The 24,427-nt window shown below is 40.8% G+C and overlaps 1 protein-coding gene across 11 annotated transcripts in view; it reads left to right on the forward strand.

Moving 5' to 3' along the window:
• Positions 1-24,427, forward strand: part of DTNB (dystrobrevin beta) — a 212,810-nt gene that overhangs the window by 15,624 nt on the left and 172,759 nt on the right. For 10 of the 11 annotated variants that reach the window (XM_042803206.1, XM_042803209.1, XM_042803210.1 and 7 more), the window contains exons 3-6: positions 3,154-3,221; positions 7,067-7,147; positions 9,123-9,336; positions 14,614-14,699. In XM_042803206.1, coding sequence (XP_042659140.1) covers positions 3,155-3,221; positions 7,067-7,147; positions 9,123-9,336; positions 14,614-14,699 — 448 coding nt within the window. In that variant the 5' untranslated portion in view covers position 3,154. Of the gene's footprint in view, positions 1-3,153; positions 3,222-7,066; positions 7,148-9,122; positions 9,337-14,613; positions 14,700-24,427 lie in introns of those variants that run through there. The other variant, XM_042803215.1, reaches the window with a different exon arrangement.

Below are 24,427 nucleotides of genomic sequence, written 5' to 3' on the forward strand. Positions count from 1 at the left end.
TGTGTCTGACTGTTCAGGCTTTAAAAACAGGTTTGCCAGTTATTCTAACAGATCTCATATGACTTAGGTAATTTCCACAACCTTTCCAAATACCTGCCAGCTTGTCTCTTCTCTCTCCACTCTGACCATTTGTCTTTAGAATGTGTAACTCTGACCCAGAAGGATCATTTCCTGGAGGTTTTCCCCTCAGAGAATAGCAGGAAAGAATCAGCAAGGAGAGCTTGTGAATCCAAATGGTAACATTTGATATTTTTTGCTTTGGTGAGCAGGTACAGGATTGTTGAGCTGCTCAACTAATGAAAATTTCAAATCTTTTGCTTCCTTTGAGAAAGGCAGGAGACTTGGAGGAAGTCCTGAGACAACATTCCTTAGGACAATATTTTCCTGAGACCATACCTTAAAAATCCATACCAGATAATTCCTGAGCAGTGGGTTAATCAGGCTTCGTTGATATGTCCCTGCAGCAGTTCATAATCATGGAGAGACCAGTTTACTTATTCAGCTCTCATTTCAAGGACAGTGCTGAACAGATAATTCACTCATTTGCTTTGCAGAGAGCATGAAGGGTGATGCTAGCTCCTTTAAAATTTTAAAAGTGTGTATCTTGGTCAATCTAACCTATTTAGCTGTGAATTATGTATGATAGTGTTCTATGACAGTGGTCCATGCAGCTTGAATGACCTCTTAAAAAACTCAAATCCTGGCACCTGCAAGGCAGCGAAGTGTCTGTAGGGAAAGAGATTGATGTCACGCTAATATCATGATTTTAAATGTACGTCTCACTAGACAGCAGGAAAATTAATTGCATCCCTTAATACACAGTATTAGTCTCGCACCCAGCCTCCTCCCTGCCTTTAGCCCTTTGCTCAGCCTGTGCTGCGTGCACAGCCTGGCCAGTGGTGCTGGTGGATGGGAGCGCCTGGCATTGCCATATGCCTTTTCTTGCTGGTTGGTAGCACGTCTCTGCTTCTGTGAAAGCCCAGCAGGAGACCAGACCCCCCCGGGGCCGAGCCGGAACCCGGAGAAGGGGCGGTCACGGTATCTCCGATGTCGCCCTGTTGTGCCACTTTGATGTGAGGCGAGTTCTCCAGGGATTGGTTCCAGCTTTGCAGAAAAAAAGAGATTGGCCTGGAATCAGGAGGTTAGGCAGGTGGAATGGAGGACACGTGCACCCAAAGACCGTGGACAAGAAGATCTAATATTATCACAATTATTTTTCTGGTGTTGCGGATGATTCAAATGGTATTGTCCCTTATGTCTTGATAAAGTAGTCTCTACTAAAAACAAGTTAAAAGATCAAATAACTAATGTACCCCTTGGAATCCATCTGTTGCATAATTTAGAGAGGCACTAGCACTTGAAATAAAGCTAATTACTGGTACCGTAACTGGCATTCTTCAAGATGACATGCATGTTTTATGTGACGAGGGAGTGGTGGTTAGTTCCAAAACCTCTTAACCTTGAGGCGGTGTGGGAGGGTAGCTGGACCTCGTGGGTGAGCAGAATGAATCGCACGGGCAAAGTTTCTCGGTGCCCAGCTCTGAACGCCTGCTTCGGTCTGCAGTGAAGTACAGCTCGAGAGAGCGTTGTGGAGAACCCTGGCTGAGAGGGCAAGGCAGTCTGCTTGCAGGTATTTAATTTAATAAATTGAGTTTATTTAAGGAAGCTGAAAAAATAAAGGAACTTTTACATATTTGCAAAAATCCCTCTGAGGTTTTTTCCTCTAAAAAAAAAATGATACAGAAGCACATTGTTTCTGAGTCTATGGTTTCCTAAAGTAGGAAAGAATAAGGAAACAGAATATATTTGCGGATTGCTTTGTACCACCATATGCTTATTTCCTTTTATGAACAGTTAAGGAAAAAGGTTTTAGTGGCTTTCAAGATTAATGTGTGTTGAGATCTTCACCAGAGAATAATCAACAGGCAGTGGACAACTGCTGAGGGAGGCTGTTAATCAGAGAGTGTATATTAAGTGCCAAGACATGACTTTCTTTTCCTTGGTTGACATTTAAGCCTAATGAAATCTGTCCTGCCATGTTGTATGAGGGTGAGCTGACTAACTCCCTCGGAGTTAGATTCCGGTGTAATTGTAGAATAATTGTCTGGTATTCCCCCCCCCCCCCCCCCCCTTTTTTTTTTTTTTCTTAGACATTTAAAACCCATATTTAATAAGTTGGTGAATCTGGTAAGTAAAGTATAGTATAATTTAGTAAATTTAAGTGAAATTTTACATGATACTGAATTAAATTGCCTTTTTTTTTTTTTTGCTGGAGTTGACTGAAATTTAACATCTGTGTTTTAGGACTACACAGTGAAGTAAGCTGTAAGAGGTACTAAATTGTCCTTATGCTTCCTTAACTTGGGGTATAAGTTCCACTATGTTGCTATCACTTCTTTAATCTCCTTTCCTAAGAGAGGGAGGCCTGCATGACCAAACTGCATGTTGGTTTGGTTTTTTTTTCTTTTTTTTTTTTTTCTTTCCATATTAATTATATTGAAGATCTTCACTTCCCTGACAAATACGATTTGAGCCTGGGCATCAGGTTTCAAAGTTAAATGAATTTTACAAGTTTTGTTTAAAGACAAGACAACCCTCCAAACCAAGATCCTGACAGAAACCCTAGGCAGGGCAGAGGAGTGTTACTGATCTGTCAGCCAGGAGAGGAATGCACTATGCTTGCTCCTTCTGAGCACCACAGTGTCTAACATGCAAATCTGTAGGGCGCTGTGCTTTGGCTCTCCTGCTTGTGGAGAGGTCTTACTTGCTTTGTATTTTGCAAACAAAATCTCTTTGAACAGAAAGAAATTCTTCACATGATATTGCTATATATATATATGTGTGTGTGTCTGTATATATATATATATATATATATGCAGCCCCAAGTTTTGCAAATTTAAGATTAGCAACTAAAATGTTTAGAATTAATGTTTCCTGTATCATGCACCACTTTAAAAGGTATTAACAAGTATAAAGTTTATCTCTGTATGGAATACGACCATTAAGAAGAGATGTCTGTCTTTCTACTGATCTTTTCATTTGCCAAATATAATCAAACTGTTTCAGTTGAGGGATAAAATAATGTTGTTCACAGTAAGTTGCTCTTGTAACAGAAATTCTAGCACAAACAGTGTTTGCCATTTTTGTCTTCAGAATGATTGAGGAGAGTGGGAAGAGGAGGAGGACAATGGCAGAGAAGAGACAGCTGTTCATGGAAATGAGTAAGTAAGAAATTTGAAGACATAATGTCATTTATTCTTTACTGAGAGCTTTGCTTTGATAGTTTTACCAGATCATTTACATTTTGTTTCCACAAGACCATTGCCTCATCTAGTGAAAAGCATCCTGGGTGCTCCTGGGTGCTGCTCGGGAGAATACAAGAGGTGGGTCACAGCTGCCTAACGGGCCATTCATTTCTAGGTTTTGTGAAGCTCCTCTTTTAAGGAACATTCACATTTCTCATATATGACAATATGTAACGTTTGTGGACAGCTATTAAAATAATGACAATAGACAGATAACCTTTTACCTTAAAAAACCAACCAAGCGAAAAAAAAAGAACAACTTTAAAAAAATTGCACCACGATCTTAGTGGTGCAGAAGAGAATGTTTGAGGGGGTTGATTTTTGTACAGGACCGTTCTCTGAAAGAGAAGCTGTAGTTGTTACTAGAAATCAAATGCCCATCCAGTGATAATGTAATTTAAAGGAATGAGACGCAGCCTTTTAAAAAGCTATGTGCAGTTTGAAGTAAAAGATTGTGTGTTTGCATGACATCATGTTATTTTACTTTCCTACGGGAGCACAAGACCGAATTAAATTCCTAGATTAGGCAAGCATGTCCTATAATTCCAGTTACAGGCTGATGAAGGTCTGCTTAAAACAGTAGTATATTTATGCTATTTTGTTGAAGGAATTCCAGAGTAACGTTCTTACAGTGGTTATAAGCATAATATAATTTCAGGAAGTTTCATTCCTGGCTAGTTTATATCTGCTTCCTCTCATGTGAGACCAGTCTTGGATAGTGTTTCTCCCCACCTGCCCAGCTTGGTTTGCATTTGAGTTTATAGTTGTGTCCCTTTTTGGCCTGTCCAACATATGGCACAAGCTGACTCCTGTAGCCTCCCTGCTGTACGCCTCATCTCCAATTCTTCTCTGCCTCTTCAGTTTTCCTTGAGCAAAGGTGAGTGAATCGTGGGATATCCTGGATGAAATCTCGTTAGAACCTTTTAAAATGACCACAGAAAATCCACTAGAAATGCTTTGCCTGATGCATCAGTGTATTACATTTGTCTCATCACCTTAAAGTGCTGGAGTCATCTGGTGATCATTTAGAACAGAATTGACTTGCTAGTGTTTAGCTTAGCCTAAATTGTTAAAAATACTCAGAATTCTTCTGATTACCTTTGCACAAAGTGTCTCTTTTTGCAGCTGTTGATTATCAGTGAAAGTGCCAGTGTATAGACATTCCCAACTGCCTTTCTCTGGAAGGCTCTTTAGCATATCAGTATGGGAAATCTAAGGTCTTCAGGCTTCCTCTGTCCTGTGGTGGAAGCGTTCGCTATAAAGTAGCACAGAAATGCTTTTCTTTCTAGGTGAGCTTTGTACACAGAGTAGATGTGTGATGTTTAAAATTGATGCTTTCAGTGACCATGCGTTGTTGGTCAACATAAAAATTTCCTCAGGTGTTTAGATAATTGCTCATGTGAGACGAGAGTAGGCCTTGGCATTCACTCACACTGGACGTGCTACCCAAGGATGTGTTTGTTGGTTTTGTAGTATTTACGGAGGTGTCTGACAAGAAAGAATTCTGTGGAAGCTATTCCAATTTCTCTGAACTGCAGAATACATACGGAGTTTTATCTTATGGAAGGCTGTAAAGAAGATGGAGCCAGACTTTTCTGAGCCCAGTGGCAGGATACAAGGCAATGGGCACAAACTGAAACACAGCAAATTCCATCCAAATGTGAGGAAAAAACATTTTTACTGTGAGGGTGGTTGAGCACTGGGAGAGGTTGCTGAGCGAAGTTGCGGAGTCTCCATCCTTGCAGATATTCAAAACTTGACTGAATGCAGTCTTGGGCAAATTGCTGTAGCTGACCCTGCTTGAGCAGGGGAGGTTGGACTAGACAATCTCCATCTGTCCCCTCCAGCCTCAACTATTCTGTGATTCCGAGCTATATAGGTTGTCTTGAAAACACACCCCGTTTTATCTTTGAGTAGTTTAGAAGAATGACCATGTTGAAGCTTTTGTGGTAGTGACACAGGAAGATGAGAACAGAAAATTGACTTTCAGAAATGTCTTTTTCCTTTTGTATGTAGCTGTTAAATGATCTTTTGTATTTATGTATAAATATACATACATGTGTATTTTTATATGCATATATTTTATATAGGCAAAGCATTTTGTGAAGACTCATGGTCTGTGGAAGTGCTTTCTGTGGTTTGAAAGATAGAAGTATGCACCCTAACTGAGAGTTTTGAAAGAATATTGCATAGGCAATACAAAATGAGCCGTTTTGTTGTAGCCTGGGATCCGAATACTCCAGCTTACATTACCTGGCCAGGTACTTTCCTGAAATATATCAGAGACTTGTTTTCTAAAGGTGATACTGTGAAATAAACCCCCTTCAGTTTGTTGCACCACGCTATCGAGCAGAGGGCTCCTCGGATGTTGGCTGGTCTAGTGCCACCCTTGGGTAAGCTGTCAGGGGAGCTTTGGGTTGGGAAGCTGGTCAGCCTCCTCCCTGATCTTACCAGTCTTTTCACCTCATGTTCTGCATCAGTGATGAAGAGAAATAATCCTGGTATGTTATTTCCAAGGCACAGTATGTAGGTCTCTAAGAACAAGCAGATGCTTTGGCATGTGTGCAGATGCTTTGGCATTGCATTTGCAGAATTGTAACTAAATAGCTAAATGACAAGAATCCACCCTTAAATTGACAACTGTGAGTCAGTGGGTGCATACACAAAGGTAATTCAAATGAGGTATTTGCAAGTTGGTTTCTGAATTCAGAATGTAGGAGGGAATAAGATACCACCTTTGAGCAAGACCCCCTGATATAGCAATCGGATACCTTCTTCGTGAGGATGTGGGTTTGTTTGTTTGTCTTCGTTTTTAAGTATCTTACAGAAGTCTGAATTCTGGAAGTTAATTGTCCCCATTTCTCAGTTCTCTACTCCTCTAGCTCTGGCTTTTGAGAGAAGTACAAAAGACTGCAGCAGATCCCACTTTTGTGCAGTGCCGTGAGAGGCGCGGGCGCCGTGTGCATCCACCCCGTTGCCCGCGTGCAACTGGATTGTTTCAGACTGCACCTCAGAACTGTAGTGATTCCAGGACGTAGCCACTTATCCTGTTGAAATGCGAGCCATTTGAAAGGCATTTTGCTTTATGATTAATGGGATTTTCGAGACTTGTTGGCTGCTTCCGATTTAAAATGATCAATACTGGACTTTAAACCGGGATCATTTATCATCCCTACATCATTTATCATCTCTTTCGATCAGCATAGGCGGTACACAGGTCTGTGTGGCAGAGGGTTAACACTTTCTGAAATTGCTCAAGTCTGTGATGTTCAGAGTAACTGCTGGCCCTGGTAGATGTGGTAGTGAGAGGTGCAGCATTCACATCTTCTGGGGTGTGGTATTGTTTGAAGGTGCAACACACATCTTGAAGTGGGAGGCTGTTTGTGACGATAAGATTTTTTTTTTTTTTTCTATGCTTTTTTCTTCTGCTTCTTATGTGATTTGGATCTATTTGGGAGACCAAAAGCATTATCTTTTTTGTACCTGTCTTCCAACATCAGTTGAATCCTCTTCCTTACCCACTTACCACTAAATCCTTGCTTCCTTTTAAGGTACTCGTATCAGTCTCAGACTTAGGTCAGTTTAAAATACATTACTGAAAATCACTTTATCATGAGATACCTAATGAAAATCTTTGTCATGTTGATCTGACAAAGATGATGTGTGTGAAGAAACACTTGTGTACCACTTTTGAAGTCATTCTCTCACAAAAGCTGAATGTTAAAGAGGAAAGAAAAACACAAACTTTTTTTTATTCATAGGAGCACAGAATTTTGATGTCATCAGACTTTCAACGTATCGAACAGCCTGTAAGCTGCGGTTTGTACAAAAAAGATGTAATCGTAAGTTATAATTACTCTTTATCTTCAAAAATTTCTCATGCATGATTGTTTCAGCTATTCTACCCATGTGAATTTTAAGTACAGCAAGAGTAGGCAAACATTTTGTCAGACAATAATAGTTGTTACTCAAACTAAACCGAGATTAAATATATAATTAAAAAGAGGCAAATATATAATTAAAAAGAGGCAGCAATCTTTGTCCAAACTCTATAATAGCTTCAGTTTTATTCTTTAATGTTTCAAAAATTTCAAATATTTGAGCCAGTTTGACATATTTTGGTTGCCCAGGTGTTGGATGCAGGCAGTCTCAAGCTGTTTGAGCTGTTCTGTCGTGGTGTTCCACAAACCTCCGACAGCACAGCACAGGTATGAGGTCGGTGATGCGAAATACAGGCCCTAGCGTGAAAGTGCCTGGACCTGATCATGGTGGCATATATGAAATGCAGCAAGAGTAAAGAATTACTTAAGTTCGTACCTTACTAGTCAGTGTAAGTTTGCTCATTCTCTTCCGTGGCCCTTTGACCTTGGATAGCTCACCAAAGCAAAGACGAGCCCAGCGGTGGGTTGGTGATCCTTCTCTGCACCCTGCTGCCAGTGTTGAACCGGGCACAGGAAACAGCGGGACAGGCGGCTGTATGCAGGAATCGGTCCCTCCTCCCAGGGAAGCAGAATTACTGAGTGTCTGGTGTGGAAGAGGACCAGAGAACAGCTGAGGAGTCCTGCAGAGGACACGTGCAAGTGCACACTGCAAATGGAAGCTCCTCCGTAGCGCAGCTCACCCGGGGGTGTGTGTCTTAGGGCTGTTGTGGCAGCACCCACAGTGCCTTTAGTTTGATGGATGGCTTACAGCTCTTTCCTTCCCGTGGAAAGGTGTTAGTTCTTGTCTGTAATTCATGCTTTTGAATTAAGAACCTCTTAATCAGTAGAGAGGTATTAAGAAATGCTAATTATAGTACGTTGCACACTTTGGGCCCGATTCACTGATGCTGTGCATATGCCTCGAGTAGCCTTTACTATACATGTATGGATGGATGAGGCTGTGCATTAATGAGCTTTGGACCACGGGGTGATCCAGGGGCATATGCTTGATGTGGATAGGTAGCTTGGCTTTTATCGTCGTGTGGGGTTTTTATGTGAGAAATATAAAGTTGAGTTTTATGTGAGAAATGTTAAAGATCACACTTTTACCTCAGACCCTTTTTTATAGATTAAGGAAGATAACAAAAGTTGTGAAGTTAGCAACTAAATCTGGCCTTTGTAAACTGTTGGATCGGATTGCTGTTGATCCTTAGATGTCTTCTCCCACTATCAGACATACCTTTCAAGCTTTGAAACGTTTGAAAATATTATTTAATCTGGCTCTGCAGATCCCTTACTGTGGTTTTGGAAAACTTTTTCTCTAGCGCTTCTTAGATATCTGCTGAGATACGGCAGAGTAATTTAATTTAGGGAAACACTTTGGAGTTCTAAACCTATGTTTACAAAGTATTATGCTCGGGACTTGGCAACTGGATCAACTGGAAACAGTCATAGCTTAACAGGAACGTCAAGTTCCTCCTTCAATACTCAACTGCTAGTCAGCATGAGGATGTTCAAAATTATCGTAACCAATTTGTAGTGGATTTAGAATACGGCTGATGTCTTTGTGAAATGAAAATATCTAACTCTGCTAAAACGCACTGCATGATGATGGAAGATTGCTTTTCTCCTTTATGAAGTTGTTCTGTCAGAGCACCCAAATGTCGAAGGGTGGAACAAAAGGCACACAAAATGTCTGGGCACTGCTCTGTGACTTTAAACTAGCTGACACGAACTATGAGTATGAATATCAAGAGTCTGTCTCTCTCACTTTGAATATGAATAAGTAACTGTTCATTCCACAATAAAAGCTAACATAGTATTCAGAAACAGTACCATAAAAGTAAGCTTGCATGCATTACAGAATAGAAGTTAATTTTTTTTCCTTTATTTTTAGTTCATCTTGTTGATATCTGGAATATGATTGAAGCCTTCCGAGATAATGGCCTTAACACTTTGGATCATAACACAGAGATCAACGTGTCTCGACTAGAAACAATCATTTCATCCATCTACTACCAGCTAAACAAACGCCTTCCTTCTACTCACCAAATCAGTGTAGAGCAATCCATCAGCCTCCTCCTCAACTTCATGATAGCAGCATATGACAGGCTAGTAACTCCTCTAGTTCTATTCTTAAACTAATTTTCTCTTTTAGTTAGATGAATGCAGCCAAAAACTGCATGAGTCTCTGGCAAACTGTCCGCATGCTATTTCTCAAGTTTGTGAAATTGTGCGTTGCATATGCACACACATATATTTAATATCATAGTGGTGCCTGCAGAGGTTTACATTGCCACAGCAGCAATGCTTTGTCTTAAAAATTGCTTTCTTAAGAAAGTTTAGTGCCTCCTGGAACTTACAGACTGCTCTAAGCTGTGTATCTGAACTGAAGATGAAGTGAAACTGTTCTGCAGACTGTGATAGAACATAATGATAACCTTGTGGTGGTATAGCACTGTTTTTAAAAGTGAAAGTGTTTAATTGAATCTTGGTCAACAAGACCATTTCATAATGCAACCTTGTTTTGACAGTCAGCTTGCATCCCATTCTAACATGCCGTGACCCCAAAAAGGCTAATTCTCATTTCTGGGCTGGAAGAAGCTTGATTTGTTTAAACGTTTCCTTGTGTCCAGTTTTACAAGTTTATTTTGCAGCCTCTTTCTTCAGGGTTCAGGCTGCTAATCTTCCTGGGTAGATGTGTCTCTGTGGGTTCTCTGAGCAGCAACTTCAAACCTTTCACTGTTCAGCACTTCCTGCTTTTTGTCTTGTCTTTTCTCATGGTCAGCTATCATCTCAGTCTTATTTTTCTTCTGCTTTTGCCCTCTCCCCTAGCAGTAGAGAACTGCCTGTGGTCAGGATGCTGTCACAGAGACTGAGGAGTTTTACCCAAGACAATCTGCAGCACCAAATACATCAAATAATTGTTCTGTTTATAGTGTCCAGACTTTGATCCTTTCCTAGTGTCACAACAGCTTTTTACTGTCACCAAACAGAAGATAAGTTTCCCCCCCAGAAGTCCAAGACTTCAGAACAATCCCTATCTTAATAAAGATTAAAAAAACAACACAAAGCTCGGAGCAGGAAGACTACTATGACAAGAGAATAAAATGTGTGTTTTTCTGTTTAGTTCTGATATGGTATTAGTAGTGAGACAAATTGTAAGGATTAGCTGATGGTTTTAGTTATTCTGAGACAGATCACACTAGAAAATATAGAATTTAAAAATAGAAATGGTCATGTTTTGGGGAGCTGTCTCTAAAGATTGAGGCTTTAGTTTAGAGATATTTTTTTTTCCCCCACTCCTCCCAACCCTACAAGTTCTGCCTCCTCCAGAACCCAAGCAGCATACTTGATCCCAGCACAGTTCAACAGCTTCCCTTTGGCTTCCTCTGTCCAGCACATGGGATTGAGAGAGAAAGTGGGATGCTGCGCTGCGTTGTGCAGTGGGAGAACCAAGAATAAGAGGAGAGGCAGGACTGAGGCTCCCTCTCCAGGAGTTCATTAACATGGCAGACATTTATTTTTTTTTAAAAAGTACTCATCTGTGCTGGAATTGCATCACTGGGGTTGCCGTGTGGTTGCTTGAATGCACACAGTGCAGTGGCTTCTTACAGCATGGTGCTGATGGTGACATGACAGTCATTAGCATTCCACCAAACAGGTACAGGAATCAAAGATATCACAGACTGGTTTGGGTGGGAAGGGACCTTAAAGACCATCTAGTTCCAACCCCCCTGCCCCGGGCAGGGCCCCCTTCCCCCAGCCCAGGGGGCTCCCAGCCCTGTCCAACCTGGCCTTGAACCCTTCCAGGGAGGGGGCAGCCACAGCTGCTCTGGGCACCCTGGGCCAGCGCCTCACCCCCTGCACAGGGAAGGATTTCTGCCTTAGATCTCACCTAAATCTGCCCTTTTTCAGTTTAAAACCGTCCCCCCTCGTCCTACCCCCACCCCCTGACCCAGAGTCCCCTCCCCCCCTTTCCTGCCCCCCCTTTAAGCCCTGGGAGGCCGCTCGAAGGGCTCCCCGGAGCCTTCTCTTCTCCAAGCTGAACCCCAACCCCAATTTGGCTGGCATCTTCCCCATGGAAATATTGAAGTTAGAGCTTATGTTAGGTGAGTATGAAAAGTGCTCTCCATGAATACTTCACTGGGACCCACAGACCTCCACTGTCATGATGGCTTATACTGCATTAGTGGTCAGTTGTGAGGAGGAATGGCTGTGCTATGATGCTCTTCACTGTTTTCTCCCACAGAACTCTGCATGGGTGTTTAACAGTTTATTCCTGGGCTGTTTTTCCTCCATTGCCTCTAATGGCTTTCCAAAGTCCCTAACCCCTTACTGGCACCTCAGAGTAGTGGCTCATTCCCTGACCCCATTGGAGTGTTTCAGAGCAATCAATTTATTTCATCATTTCTAGAAATCACATTTAATTTGACAGTGGGTTAGTTGCTCCAACCTCTTTTCTCTTTTTAAAATGTAGTTATCATAGAGCACTGCATGCTGGTAATAAATGTTCTGCAATAGGGGGAGGGAGAGGATGACCAACAAATAAGTGAGAGAGTGAGTTGGTGATCAAAGTGTGGAGTGATGCGATTAGGAGGAACCTTGTAATCAGCACAGCAGAGCTGGAAGGGGCTCACTTCAAGCATCTGCATATATGTAAGGAAATGCCTTTGGGCCAGCGTTATGCAGAAAGCTCTCGTGCCTCTTCTGGGAGGTCAGCGCGACTGGGTGCCTCTCCGACGTGGCTGTGCGCTGTGGCCTGCAGCATGGGGAGCGAGCAGGAGGAGTTAGAGGTCTGATTCCTCTCGAGAGGCCGTAGTGGGAGAACCAACACAACTGGGGTGCTGCAGTGGGTTCTTGAGGAGGGGGAGCTGCAGCTGGGGCGCAGGGAGCTCTCTCCCTGGGGACGGGTGGGGAGTGAGGGCTCACGGGCATCACTGCTGCGGGTGCCCGCTGCTAGGCTGCCTGGTGAGGAAGATGTAGAGGATGAGGCTTTCTTCAGGCAGCTGGAAGAAGCCTCATGTAGACAGGCCCAGGTCTTTTTTTAAAATTCTGTTTCCCATCCTGGGAACTCCTGATTGTTAGAGGAGTTTCAAAATCATACTGAAAGTTCTGCCCTTGTTCCTTTTGGTGGGGAGTTCAGCAGACTGAATAGCATTGGTACAGAAATCGATTTTGGTAAATTGCTTAATAACTGCACCTCTACCAGATTGCAGGGGGGAGGAGTTCTGGGGTTTTTTCTTGATTGATAAACAGAATGTCAGCAGAAGCAGGCCTGATATCCAAAGACACCATAAAATACCTTTGCAGGGACAAGTTTGTGTCCTGTGAGGAGATGTAGATGGCCTTAGTCACTCATTTTTTCCGGAAGTTCATTCAAAGCTGAACTCTCTTTTGAGAGAAAATGAATGTCTATTAAAAAGAAAAGAGGGAGGGGGGCCAAGACTATAACTTAAGGAGATTTCAGTGAGATTTGCTTGGGTAAAAGTGAAGGTCAAGGCTTAAAGAGGATGAACTTTTCAGACAACCAGTCTCAGATGTAGTCAAGTCTTACTTTTTTACACACAGAGGGAGTGCCAACTTATTCCTTTGAGAAAGTTATTTAAGAGAAAAGGCAGAAACAAAATAGGATATCTGAGCTCTTTATCTTGTTGTTAACTTCATAGTCTTTATATAGCTTGAAATAAATATCTGATGTGTTTAGTTTCTTGAAAGAGCAGTTAAAAGGGTACAGAGTGTCAGCAAAGAGATGGCCTTTGAATCACCATTCTTCTTCACAGACCTTCCTGCAGTTGTAGCTCTAGGAGAGATTGCCTCCTCTCTAGAGGGAATGTTTGAAAGGTACTCTGAGTCTGTGTTGGAGCGTATTAGATTTGAGGTACTTCTCAGCCTGGGAAAGGTTGAGAGCCTTTACCTCACCGTGGGGTGTGGAATGTTACCAGAAGATATTTGCATAGTAACTGAGTGTGAAAGAGGAACAAAGTTATTTGGTTACTTCCCGCTGTCTCCATCTGGTTGTTTGTCAGTCATTGACATTAGACCTTGTCACTACTTCAGTACCATAAGCCAATATTTACTGTGAATAATTCTACTCTTAACATTCTCCAAATGTTAGTCGTCCAGGTGCAAATGTTAGATATGCATCTTCTTTCCACTGAGTATTCTAGAGTTTTTCTAGATCTCTTCCAATACACATGTATTTTCCCCATCATCGTATTTTCTATAATACAAATTATCTGTCCAATTCCTTTAATTACAGTTACCTGAACTTATTTTACTTCTTTTTCTCCGTTTATGTGACTTGAACTTTCTTGGTGGTTTATCAGCCTGTACCACTGCTGCTGTTTATAGTTCAGGATAATGACTCAGTACATTTCTGTTTCGCAAGAAGTTGCTCAGAATTCCCACAGCTTTAACCCGTGTTTACACACATTTCTTCTGCCCTACACACCACTAAACCAATGTTCAACCAACTTCAGGGTAACAGTGGGTTTACACTGAGATCACCACAGTGTTCCTCTCTTAATAACATATATTGGAGGTTCTCTGACTCCTCTCTTTATTGCCCCGGGGGCAGGAGGCGGGATGCATGCCTTCTGGCCAGCGCTGGGCTGGGAGAAGCGTTACTGATGTCGACAGTGCTGTGCTTTAACCCAGCAAGCTGCTTTCTGTCTTTCTGGTGACTTCATTCCCTCATAATTTTGTCTTTATCTTTCTTTCTGTCAACAGGAATAACACACGTAGCTATTTCTACCCATCACACCATCCTGAATGGCCTTTTTATACTTTCCATAGAGACAAATCCATTTTCTCTTGCTGATACTAGAAAATGATTTCCCAAATGTGCCATCTATTCTGATAGCACAGCAGCCTTATTAACTTAAATTAGATTAAAACATTGTTCACATTATTCCTGTTCTGTGTGGTGTCATCAGGATATCATACAACTTCTCCATTAGCTGTACTATTTTCAAGAATGAAATATATATTTGAACATCAGAGTTCAAATCAAGGTGTAAAAGCTTAAAGCAACTAGCAAAGGGTAGCAGAGGAAAAAGATGTTTTACAGTGAACAAATGTATTTCAATGGAAAAAATTAACATGTTACTTTTTTATAGGACAGTTACAGGATGAACAAAACAAATGGTAGTCTCTTTATCTGTGCATTTTTCATAATTCTGCGAGAAAATTTGATTTGTGATTAGATACTTAACTCTTCCAATATATTAAAAACGTGTTATCACTGTTTCCATGTTATATTAAATAGTTTTGGCAGATCTTAGTAGTTAATAGGGGCATTTATTCATTTCCTTTCTAGACTTCAAGTATTTTTGTGACTTACCATTCTATGTAGCGATTACTTACCATATAAATTTTTTTCACAGTGAGGGCCATGGGAAGTTGACGGTGTTTTCAGTGAAAGCTATGTTAGCAACAATGTGTGGTGGTAAAATACTGGACAAACTAAGATGTAAGTATTTTCAAGAAAATCAAACCCATTTTATGAAATATTTTGTTTCTGTTACTGACCACGTATGTTCTACTGTATTGAGTTCTGAAAGATAATTTTGCTTATTCAGCAATCTTTATACTGAAATGAAGCTTGCTATATTAATGTTTTTGTTACACGTGCCATCTGCTGGCCATAAACCATACCGAGTTTGTTATTGAGTAGGCTTTACCAGTGCTTTTCTTTATTTTGAAATGCTTGGGCACTTCTTTAAATGTAAAACTTCAGGTCTGATTTTTCTGGTAGTAATGTCAAATTTGTTGCAATTTCCCCTCTTTTGAGGGCTCTGGGGGCTTCTATATATCTTCCTCTTCATCTGAGACACTCTCTGCATCTTCTCATTTTGTAATTCCAGCTTCTCAGTTCATTTTTTTTTTTTTTTTTTTAATTCCCTTTTCATCAACCTCACTTCCTTTTTTTCTTGTTTCCATGAGCCTTCTGCTGGATCAGTAGAGAGTTGGTGATAGACACAAGCATTGGTTTTGACCTTTAGTAGTAATCCTTGTTCTTCTGTCTTTCTTAGTGGCAAGGTGTACTGTTGTTACGGGTGTTTTTTCTTTTCATTTCCACCCTGAAAAGTTGGGAAGTTAGTCTTACTGTCAGTGCCAGATTTTACTGTTCAGGTCTTGCCACTTTCACCTCACCCTAAATTTTCTTTATCAAAGTTATCTTGTAATAAGTCATTCCTCCTAATCTCCATGGTTGTTATTCACTGTAAATAATTCTTTAGATTTTTCTCCATCATTAAGCTTCTCTATATGCTTTAAAACTAGCAACATGAAATACTAGTGTGCTGAATTAAACTACATGACAAGATCTAAAAAATTGATAGTAAGAAATCATTGCATGCACATATTAAGGCTGCACATGTTTCAGTACCAAGAAATGCTGCTTTTTTAATCTGGTAGTAAAAATAAAAGTCTATGATTAAAAACAAATCTACGTGTGACTAAAGATTAGTGTAAATTAAAGGGGACAAGCATATATGACAGTGGATATTTAAGACTTCTTAAACATTTTTAACAAATGCATTACCTCTATCAAATATGCAAGATCAAATGACTGGGGGGAAAAAGATATAGTCTCTGTCTCCTCAGTAAAAGAATTACGTTTTAGATTTAATTAGGATAAGATTCAAAGAGGTTATAGTAGATGAGCAGTTCAGCACAGGTCTGGGACAGAAAAGGAGCGTTATTTCTAGAATTAACAAGACGATACTGAAACACATTAAGAAAATGGCTACGTAACCTTTTAGTCAAAAAGGCAATTAACCACTGGAATTAAACGGTATAAGAATCAGTAAATTTTTGGTGTTTTTCAGACAAGGACCTAGATATTGTTCTGGAAGTTATATTAAGCCTCAAGTTATTGACTCAAAAGGTAGCTAGTTAATATGCTTTCACCTTAAGGATACCTCAGCTAATAGTCTTATTTAACAGGTATGTCTAGTCTTAAAATTTAAAATTTGTGCAATTAACGTACTGTTCTCTCTCTCTGCCTTTTCATAATGTCTGGTTTTCATCATAGCATTTGAAGCTTCTTTTTTCTTTTTTCTTATTCTATTGGCTCCTGTTTCCTTTGCCACTGTAACTGTCGTCTTTATAAAAATTCTTAACTGACGTTCATACATGTTGGAGGAAAGGCTTTTGACTACTGTCACTGAATAGCGCTGCTGCTCATAGCTTTGCTACATTCGGGCTGTCATACCTTTTACTTATTCTTTCTTGTATCTTGTTAGCTGACCTTTAGTTGGCATTGTACTTCTGGGATCTTTCCTCCAGTATCTGCTGTCCCTTTTTTCTTGGCACGCATCTCTGGAGAAGATTTTCAAAAAATATGCGACTTTGTATTTGACATGTTTTGGACAGTAGCACTTTTTTTTTTTTTTTTTTTTTTAATTCAGTATTAAAACCCTGTTCCTCTCTTTGCCTTTTCAGTATGTTGCACACTGACTTCCCTCCATTTGATGTTTCTGAGATAGTTCTTATGACAGAGTACTGACTTGACCACACCTATTTAAAACCTGGTTTTGGTGAGGGATTTTTTGTCAGGCATAATATCTTAGGAGTCAACTGAGAAAGAAAAACTCCTTTATCTGTAGCAGTAACAGAAATGCTGATTTGCCACTGCTTTGTATGGTCATGGTAGTCCACGGGCACCATCTGTTGAGGACTCTCCCCCATCACTTCTGGACACTCCTCGGTCCCCTCGTGCTCGTTGTCACTGCTTAGGCAGAGAGAAAGTTAAAGACTGGAACCACTCCACTATTATTCTCTAAAATGCTCACAATGCCATGCGCAAAGCTGGACACAGAAGCAGCCTCACCACATGATTAACAATATTGTCCAGGAAAAAGGGATTTTGGCTAATTTGGAACTGAGATTTTAGGTGTATAGAAAATCTGTGCAAGACAGAAAAGCTTTCTCTAAACCAGGATAGAATTAGGCTGTTGACTTCTCAGACAAGGTCACAGGACAGCTTTCTGTGGAATGGGGGAGAAAATACGAGATACAGGATAGTACGATCCTGTGAACCTGAGGGCGGAGGAGAAGAGAGGAAGTGTGTCATGTTCTTAGTGGAGTAAGTTTCTGAGTGTCACCAGAACTCAAGAAAAGTAATAAAATAGCTGAACTGGTTACCTGTCTTTCTGAAAATTTTCCAAGGGGCAAGGGAATGGGAAGAAGGAAACGTCATGTGAAGTTTGGAAGGGGAGACGTGAGGAGCTGCAGGCCTGTATACCTGACATACATTTTGGGCAAACTGTTAGTAATAAAGAATAGAATTAGTTGACACATGGATACGTGAGGTTTCATTGTTGGAGGAATTGGCTTTTGTGATAGGATGCCTTATAAAACCACAGGAGTTCATTAATAAGGGCAAAAAAAAAAAAAATGGACAAAATAGTTCTGGCTGATACAGACTTCTTGGCTTTCTGAAAGACATTCAAATAGGTCCCTTATCAAACACTTAAAGACATTTAGAAGTTTGATGGAAGGGATGAAAAGTGGGGTCTTTGTGTGGGTAGAAGATTGGCTAAAAGGAACCAAAAAGGTCCTTTTTGCATACTGAGGTTGGTGGATAGTGCTGGACCTGAACTGGTTTTAAGTCATGAATGATCTGGGAAAATACAGTGAAAGGTGTCAATTTGGTACAAAGTACCTCAGTGTATTAAAAACTAAAATAGACTGAAGAGTTGCAGTATCATCTGAGAATGCTGAGTAACTGTGAAATAAAATGATAGGTGACATTCAGTGAGAATATATGTAAAGTGGTGCATGCTGGAGGAGTGAAGTGTGATCCTGACGTGACGCACAGAAAGGTGAGCTAAGGGAGTTGTTGCTCAGATGAGAGATCTTGGAGCTCATTGATGCTCTGTTTAGTAATGGCTATAAAAACGTATGAAAAGTTACAGAGGGAAGGACGTGGAGAGGTAAAGGCACTATATAAATCTGTGGTGTCTTTAGTCTTTGAATAGGTGCTGCTCTAGTGCCCCGATCTGGCACTCTGCCCTTTCCAGTTCTGATACATCTTTTTTGGGAAGAACAACAAAGATCATCAAAAGTAGAGAAAGCTTTCTGTACAAAGAACAGCTAGATAGAGCAGGATTCTTCCACCTGGAAAAAAAAAGTGGTGGTGAAAGGATAGTGTTCTATAAAATCATGAGCAATGTGTTAGTGGTGAATAAAAAACAGCTGTTCCTTACCTCTTCCAGTACAAGAACTAAAGGGCAGTAACTGAAATTAGCAGTAACAGATTGAAACAACGAAACACAATACTACGTTAAACTTTACCAAAGGATGTTTTCGATATCAAACATTTACACCACTCAGTTACTCCTTGATGAATTTGCCTTCAGTGAAATTGGTTCAAAGGTTGCTGAACACAAGGATAGTCTCAGAGAGTGGAGGAACATTCTGGGGAACGTGCTTGCCTGAGCCATCTGCTGTTGGGATAAACAGACTTTTGATCTGATCTGCCTCAGCTGTTCTCATATTCTTTATTTCAACTTCTGATCATTATGAATATGTTGCCATGTTTTCTGGTTTCCCTTTCCTGTCTTTCCCACCTGTCTGTCTGATTACTGACCCATTTCATCACTGAACCTCTTCTGTTTCCAGTTTACTTGTTCCCCTGATTCCACCCCCACTCCTGCACTGCCTCCGCTCCCTTTCCTAAACAGGCCATCAGCTACGGCTCAGCTGGAACACAAGGCTTTCTGGAAATCCTGGAAGGTGTAAATTATTTTTTTTTCTCATTTTTATGATAGCAACTTGGTCTCTGTACTTGCATATGTACAGGCTTATTTTTTTAAATTCTGAAAATGTGAACAAATGGAGTGTTTTTCAGTCCGTACAGTGTCTGACAGCACATATGAAATGAGAGTTGTTCTGTGATACCACTTCGCTGTTTCTGGAAAAGATTATTTCCTGTGCCATGATATTCCTAGCAAAGGAGTTCCGTTACATGGTGTGCAAAGTAGTTTTAAACCCAGCTTACTGCTGTGGACTTTACGATTTTTTTGTCATAGCTTTTTAAGCCCAAGAGATGCCATATAAAAATGTCAGATTTTGTGGATTCAGATTACTTCATTTTGGTGTTCAGGTGGATGAATTGTGAAGTAATTAGTGCTTCCTTCCATGTCATTTCTGCAAGTAAATTGCAGACAAAACTTCAGGTAAATCAAGACTCCATCCTGCTCATTCTAAGGGCTGACTTCTCTGACAACCTGTGTGGTGCCCCTTGGCTCCTTCACCTCACTAGCTCCTTTTTCTCTCCTCACCATCAGGCTCTCATAAGCTTTTAGTGCTTACTGAAGTTCACCCTAAAAAGTCATACAATAATGTATGCTAAATACTAGATTTCATATAATAAAGGTCCTGAAAGTTAATCTGCTGTTGATGCATTAGTCTAATTGTGAGGTTTTGATTTTGGGGAGAGGGTATTTTGTTTTTTGGAGGAGTGGGGGCGAAAGGGGAGTTCCTTATTTTGGTCCTAGTCAGTAGACCAAAGTAGCAGCAGTAATATGTGGCTTGCTGTGCTATCCTATCTATTCAAACTGAACAAGCTCAGTGCATGATTTTATGCAGGCTTTCTTAAATCTCATTTGTTTATAACAAATGTTAGGGGTTGCCACAACATCTACTGATCTGACAGAGGTAAGGCTGCTGCAGTCTCCTGCCCCATTCCAGCAGTGGTGAGGATAGACGTGCATTCCCAGTAGGAACATGCGCACACAGCCCCACGGACCAACACAGATGAAAAATACCCATGTGAACACAAACAGCACCAATGACCTGGTTCTGTTCCCCTCCTCTGCCTGATCAGGGTGCAAGCCTGTTAGTGGCATAAATACACACCTATATGCCCACACCTGTAGGATATGGATCCCTCCAGAGACTGGCCTTAGATGCTCATCTATCTAGTAGCTGGTCCTTGGAGCCTCTTGGATCCTCTGGTCTCTCCAGTATCTGTTCTAGACTTATGACCTCTCTGATACTTAGTTCAAACTAAATTTTCCTCCAAAAGCATCTTCATAATCTCCTTGTAGATATTTGAGTGGTGTTATTAGGTCTTCTCAGTGTCGTATCTTCTCCAGGCTGAACAATTGCTGTTTCCTTAGCCCATCCTCCTAGGATAAGTGCTCCAGCATGCTGCCAATCCTTGTAGCACTCGACAGAGCTCGCTTCAGTTTGTCTTTCATATCCTGTGATTCTCAACAATTCTCTAATCCTGGGGAGTCCCAAAACTGGGTGCAGTATCTGGAAGAGCTCTAACAAGTGCTGGGTGGCGGAGGCTAATCACTTCCCTCTGCTAGCTGAGCTCTTCTTCATTCAGCCCAGGATGTTGTTGGCTACCTTTGCTGCCAGGGCACGCTGCTGACTCAGAACCCCCCCGGACCTTCCCAGCAGAGCTAGTCCCCAGCCTGGATTGCTGCCAGTCTCTTCCTTCGCACGGGCAGGACTTTGCATTTGTCCATTTTGAATTCCATACGGTTCCTGTCGGCCCATTCCTCCGGCCGGTCTAGGTCCTGCTGGAGGGCAGCCCTTGTCCCCAAGGATAGCACCTGGTCCCCTCAGTTTGGCATCATCTGCAAGCCCGGCCAGAGTGCACTCTGGCACCTCTCCCAGATCATGTTGAGCAGGACATGTCCCAGGACAGATTCCAGCAGTAGTCCACTTGTTACTGGCCTCCACGTAGAATTTGGCCCCTTATCCACTCCCCTCGGCCTGATGATCCAACCAGCTACTTGCCCATCTGGTGGCTCGCCCGTGCAGGCTCTGACATCCCAGGTTGGATGCTGGAATGTTGTGGGGAAATGAAAAGTGAAAAGCCTTGCTCAAGTTAAGCTGGATGATACCTACAAATTCCGTCATCTTATTACAGAACAGAACTGAGATGCTCCGGTGGGATTTCACCTCAGTAGGTCCCAGTGACGGATCCCAGTCACCTTTTCTTTCGTGTACACGGGAATGTGCACCAAGATTTGCTCCATGATTTTCCCAGGAACCAAAGTGGGACTCACTGGCCTGTATTTCCTTGGATTGTCCTTTTTACCTTAATACATACATTGGATTAATGCCAAAAAACCTGCACATGCACACCCCCCACACACACCATCCCCACCCCCCCAAAAAAAGCACAGCCAAACCAATTCATCTGTTAAATTTATTTTCTTGGCTTTTACTGATATTAAACCTAGTATTTAACAAGTTTTTATGAATTTGTACAATAAAAATTGTCAACTTCATAGAAGTTGAGACGCAGGATACACTCAAGGTCAAGACCCTAGAAAATGAGGGTGCCAGGTTTTTGTTGCTTTGTTTTTAACTTAATCAGAGAAATGGTAGAGCCTTCAGCGGAAACTGTACAAAACATCAGGCAAATATCTTGCCTGAAAAACACAGAACAGTCAATTTTGGCAGTATAAGCAACTGAAAAGAGGCTCTCGAGGGAACTGTTGGACAGGTTTAACAGATTATATTACAAGCTCTGTTCTTAATGTTAAAGTTTTACTACAAACATTTGTAAAAAGGAAATAGTGAGTTGCACAAGTACCATTTTATGTTAGTATTTTGGGGACTGAGCAGTATTTTTTGTAGTTTGTTTTTTGTTTTTTTTTTTTTAACCAAAGAGAATAAAAAGTTTATAGCATATTAGCATTGAACTGAAATTTTATAAGCGAGTTAAAGTATAATACCTTGTCATCAGGACACACTATTAACACACGCCTGTTGTGACCCTGAGCTGAGCTCTTGAGGAATTACACTGTTAGCTTCTGTTTTGTTTGAGGTTTTCTCTTTGTGGGCAATTTACTGCCCTTTGAAAGGTCAGATGACTATATAATTATATCCTACTAATCTTTATCTTTTCCAATTTCACTGGTGATTTCCCTTGTGGAAGTTCCCCACTGAATGATTTCAACTTTACTTTGACTATAAAACCACTTCTTTATGGCCACATTATATAGGTTAGTGGGATTTGGGGTTGTTTTTTTTTTGTTTGTTTGTTTGTTTGGGGGTTTTATGTTTGTTTGTTTTGGGTTTTTTTTGTGTTTTTGTTTGGTTGGTTGGTTTTTTTCTTTGTTTGTTTTGTTTTTTGTTTTTTTCTTTTTTTTTTTTTTAATTTACCCTTGATATTGCCCATTCTATTTTATTTCTATTTCAATTTATTTCCATAACTTTAATTGCTTTCTCTTTAAAATCATTTAAATCTTGCATACTCTTCAGTTCAGATTAATAGACTGTATATACCCGAAGATTTCTGTCTTTTTTTTAAATGCAGGTACTGTCATGTTCCAGTCATGTTCCACCAGTCCCAACTTGACAGATTTATTACTAGACCTTCAGATTTTGTGCATGTGCCAGTTCTGGAGTGATTCTGATCTAGACTGCATTAGGATTCTGGAAGTTTGGCTCTGATTAGTTTTAGTTGTTTCCACACTTTCCATTTGTGTGCATTTTGGTCCTGACTTTTCTTCATTCAATTATCAGATTAAACCTAATTTTTCTGCTTGGCTTAATTTTCTAAAATACAGCATTGCCCCTGATCCCCATTTCTCCTTTTTTTTTTTTTTTCTTTTAAAAATTTTTTTTCATAGAATGGTTTGGGTTGGAAGGGACCTTAAAGATCATCATTCCCCCATTATTACTAATGTGTCTTGTAAGATTATTCAACAAGGGCTTCAGACCTTCCCTTCAAGCTTGTCTGTTTAACCAGTGATACAAATTCCAGATAGCTTTATCACCCTTGTTAGATATTTTATATTCTATAATATTTTGATAATATACTGATACTATTTATTTTATTATTATATATTATTATAATATTATATAATACATAATATATTAATAGTATATAATTTTTCTAGTTTCCTAGAAATACAACTTTCTGAAATAGGTACTTTTTTTACATGGACCTAGGTTTTGATCAAATTAAGCTTATTTTCTGTCAACATATCCTTTTTGATGTTTTAATTACTGATGGTGTCTTCAGTAACCTCACAGATGATTCAGTGTTAGTGAAGAAATCTGGTATCTGTCACCTCTTGGAAAATTTTAAGTCTTACTAATATTACTGCTCTTGTTAGAGAAATCTTCCTTTGCAGAGTAATCTGACTCTGCGAGTATCTCAGAGACCCTGTTTTCCCGTTTGAGACATTTGTCTTTTCCAAAGAGATTTTTGATCCCAGGACAGTTCTGCTTTATCTGTACGCAGCTGTCCTAATACTTTGCATGACATCACTTTCTTATAACATTATCTACACAGCTTCTCCTGTATTTTTACCCTTCCTGAGACAGGAGAGCTGGGAGCTTTGGGCCGGTCGCGTGGGGCGGCTGGAGCAGAGGGGTTGGAGGAGTTGAGCTCTGCAGAGCAGGAGGCTCAGGAGACAGCCTTGCGTCTGCGTGGCATGGGCATGAAAATACCGGCCAAACCGCCATCCCCTGCGCCCCCCGGGACCACCCTCCCACCCTCCTGCTTCCGTGCACACACAGGACTGCTCAACACCTTGCTCGATCCTCTTTTCGGTTTCAGAAACACATTTAGCCCCACACAGCTAGTTAAAAAGCATACCTACTTTCACCGCAAGCACTTTTCTGGTGTAAGGAAAAAAGTTCCTATTGCGGCTCTTGAGCGTGTGCAGCATCTCGGGTACCAAATTAGATCAGATTTCCTCTTCCCCACCCGCTCGGCTGCTCAGCTCCTGCGTTCGAGCCGTGGAGGCGGAGGTCACCGCACCCCGGTCGCTCTGATCCTCTCCTCCAACGCCACGTTACTTAAATGAACATGCCACTGATGTGCACCAGATTTACCAGGTGTTTTGACTTTGTGATTCTTACAACTTTTTTTAATTCTAGGAGACTTCCCAGGGGATTTTATGTAGTTTTATTTTGAAGGCGTCAGCTCGAAGATGTAATGTTCTGTCACTTCTATAATGCCTCCTAGCTCCTGCTTTCTTGCTGTTACAGTTCACGCACTGGCAGAACCTCTTCTCAAGACTGGGTGAGGTGGGATGCAGGAAAGAGGAAGATTTATATCATAGCCTGTTCAGATACGTTTGTTTATAAATTTTATCCCGATAAAGTGATGCGAAATTACGTTCAGAATAAAACAAAAAATTATTGGGGTTTAAATGGATTGAAATAACTTTTTTGTTTTCTGTAGTAAGCACATATTTACTGTAAGGTTTT

Source organism: Tyto alba, unplaced genomic scaffold (genome assembly GCF_018691265.1).
Source record: "Tyto alba isolate M040663 unplaced genomic scaffold, T.alba_DEE_v4.0 Super-Scaffold_40, whole genome shotgun sequence".
NCBI lineage: Eukaryota > Metazoa > Chordata > Aves > Strigiformes > Tytonidae > Tyto > Tyto alba.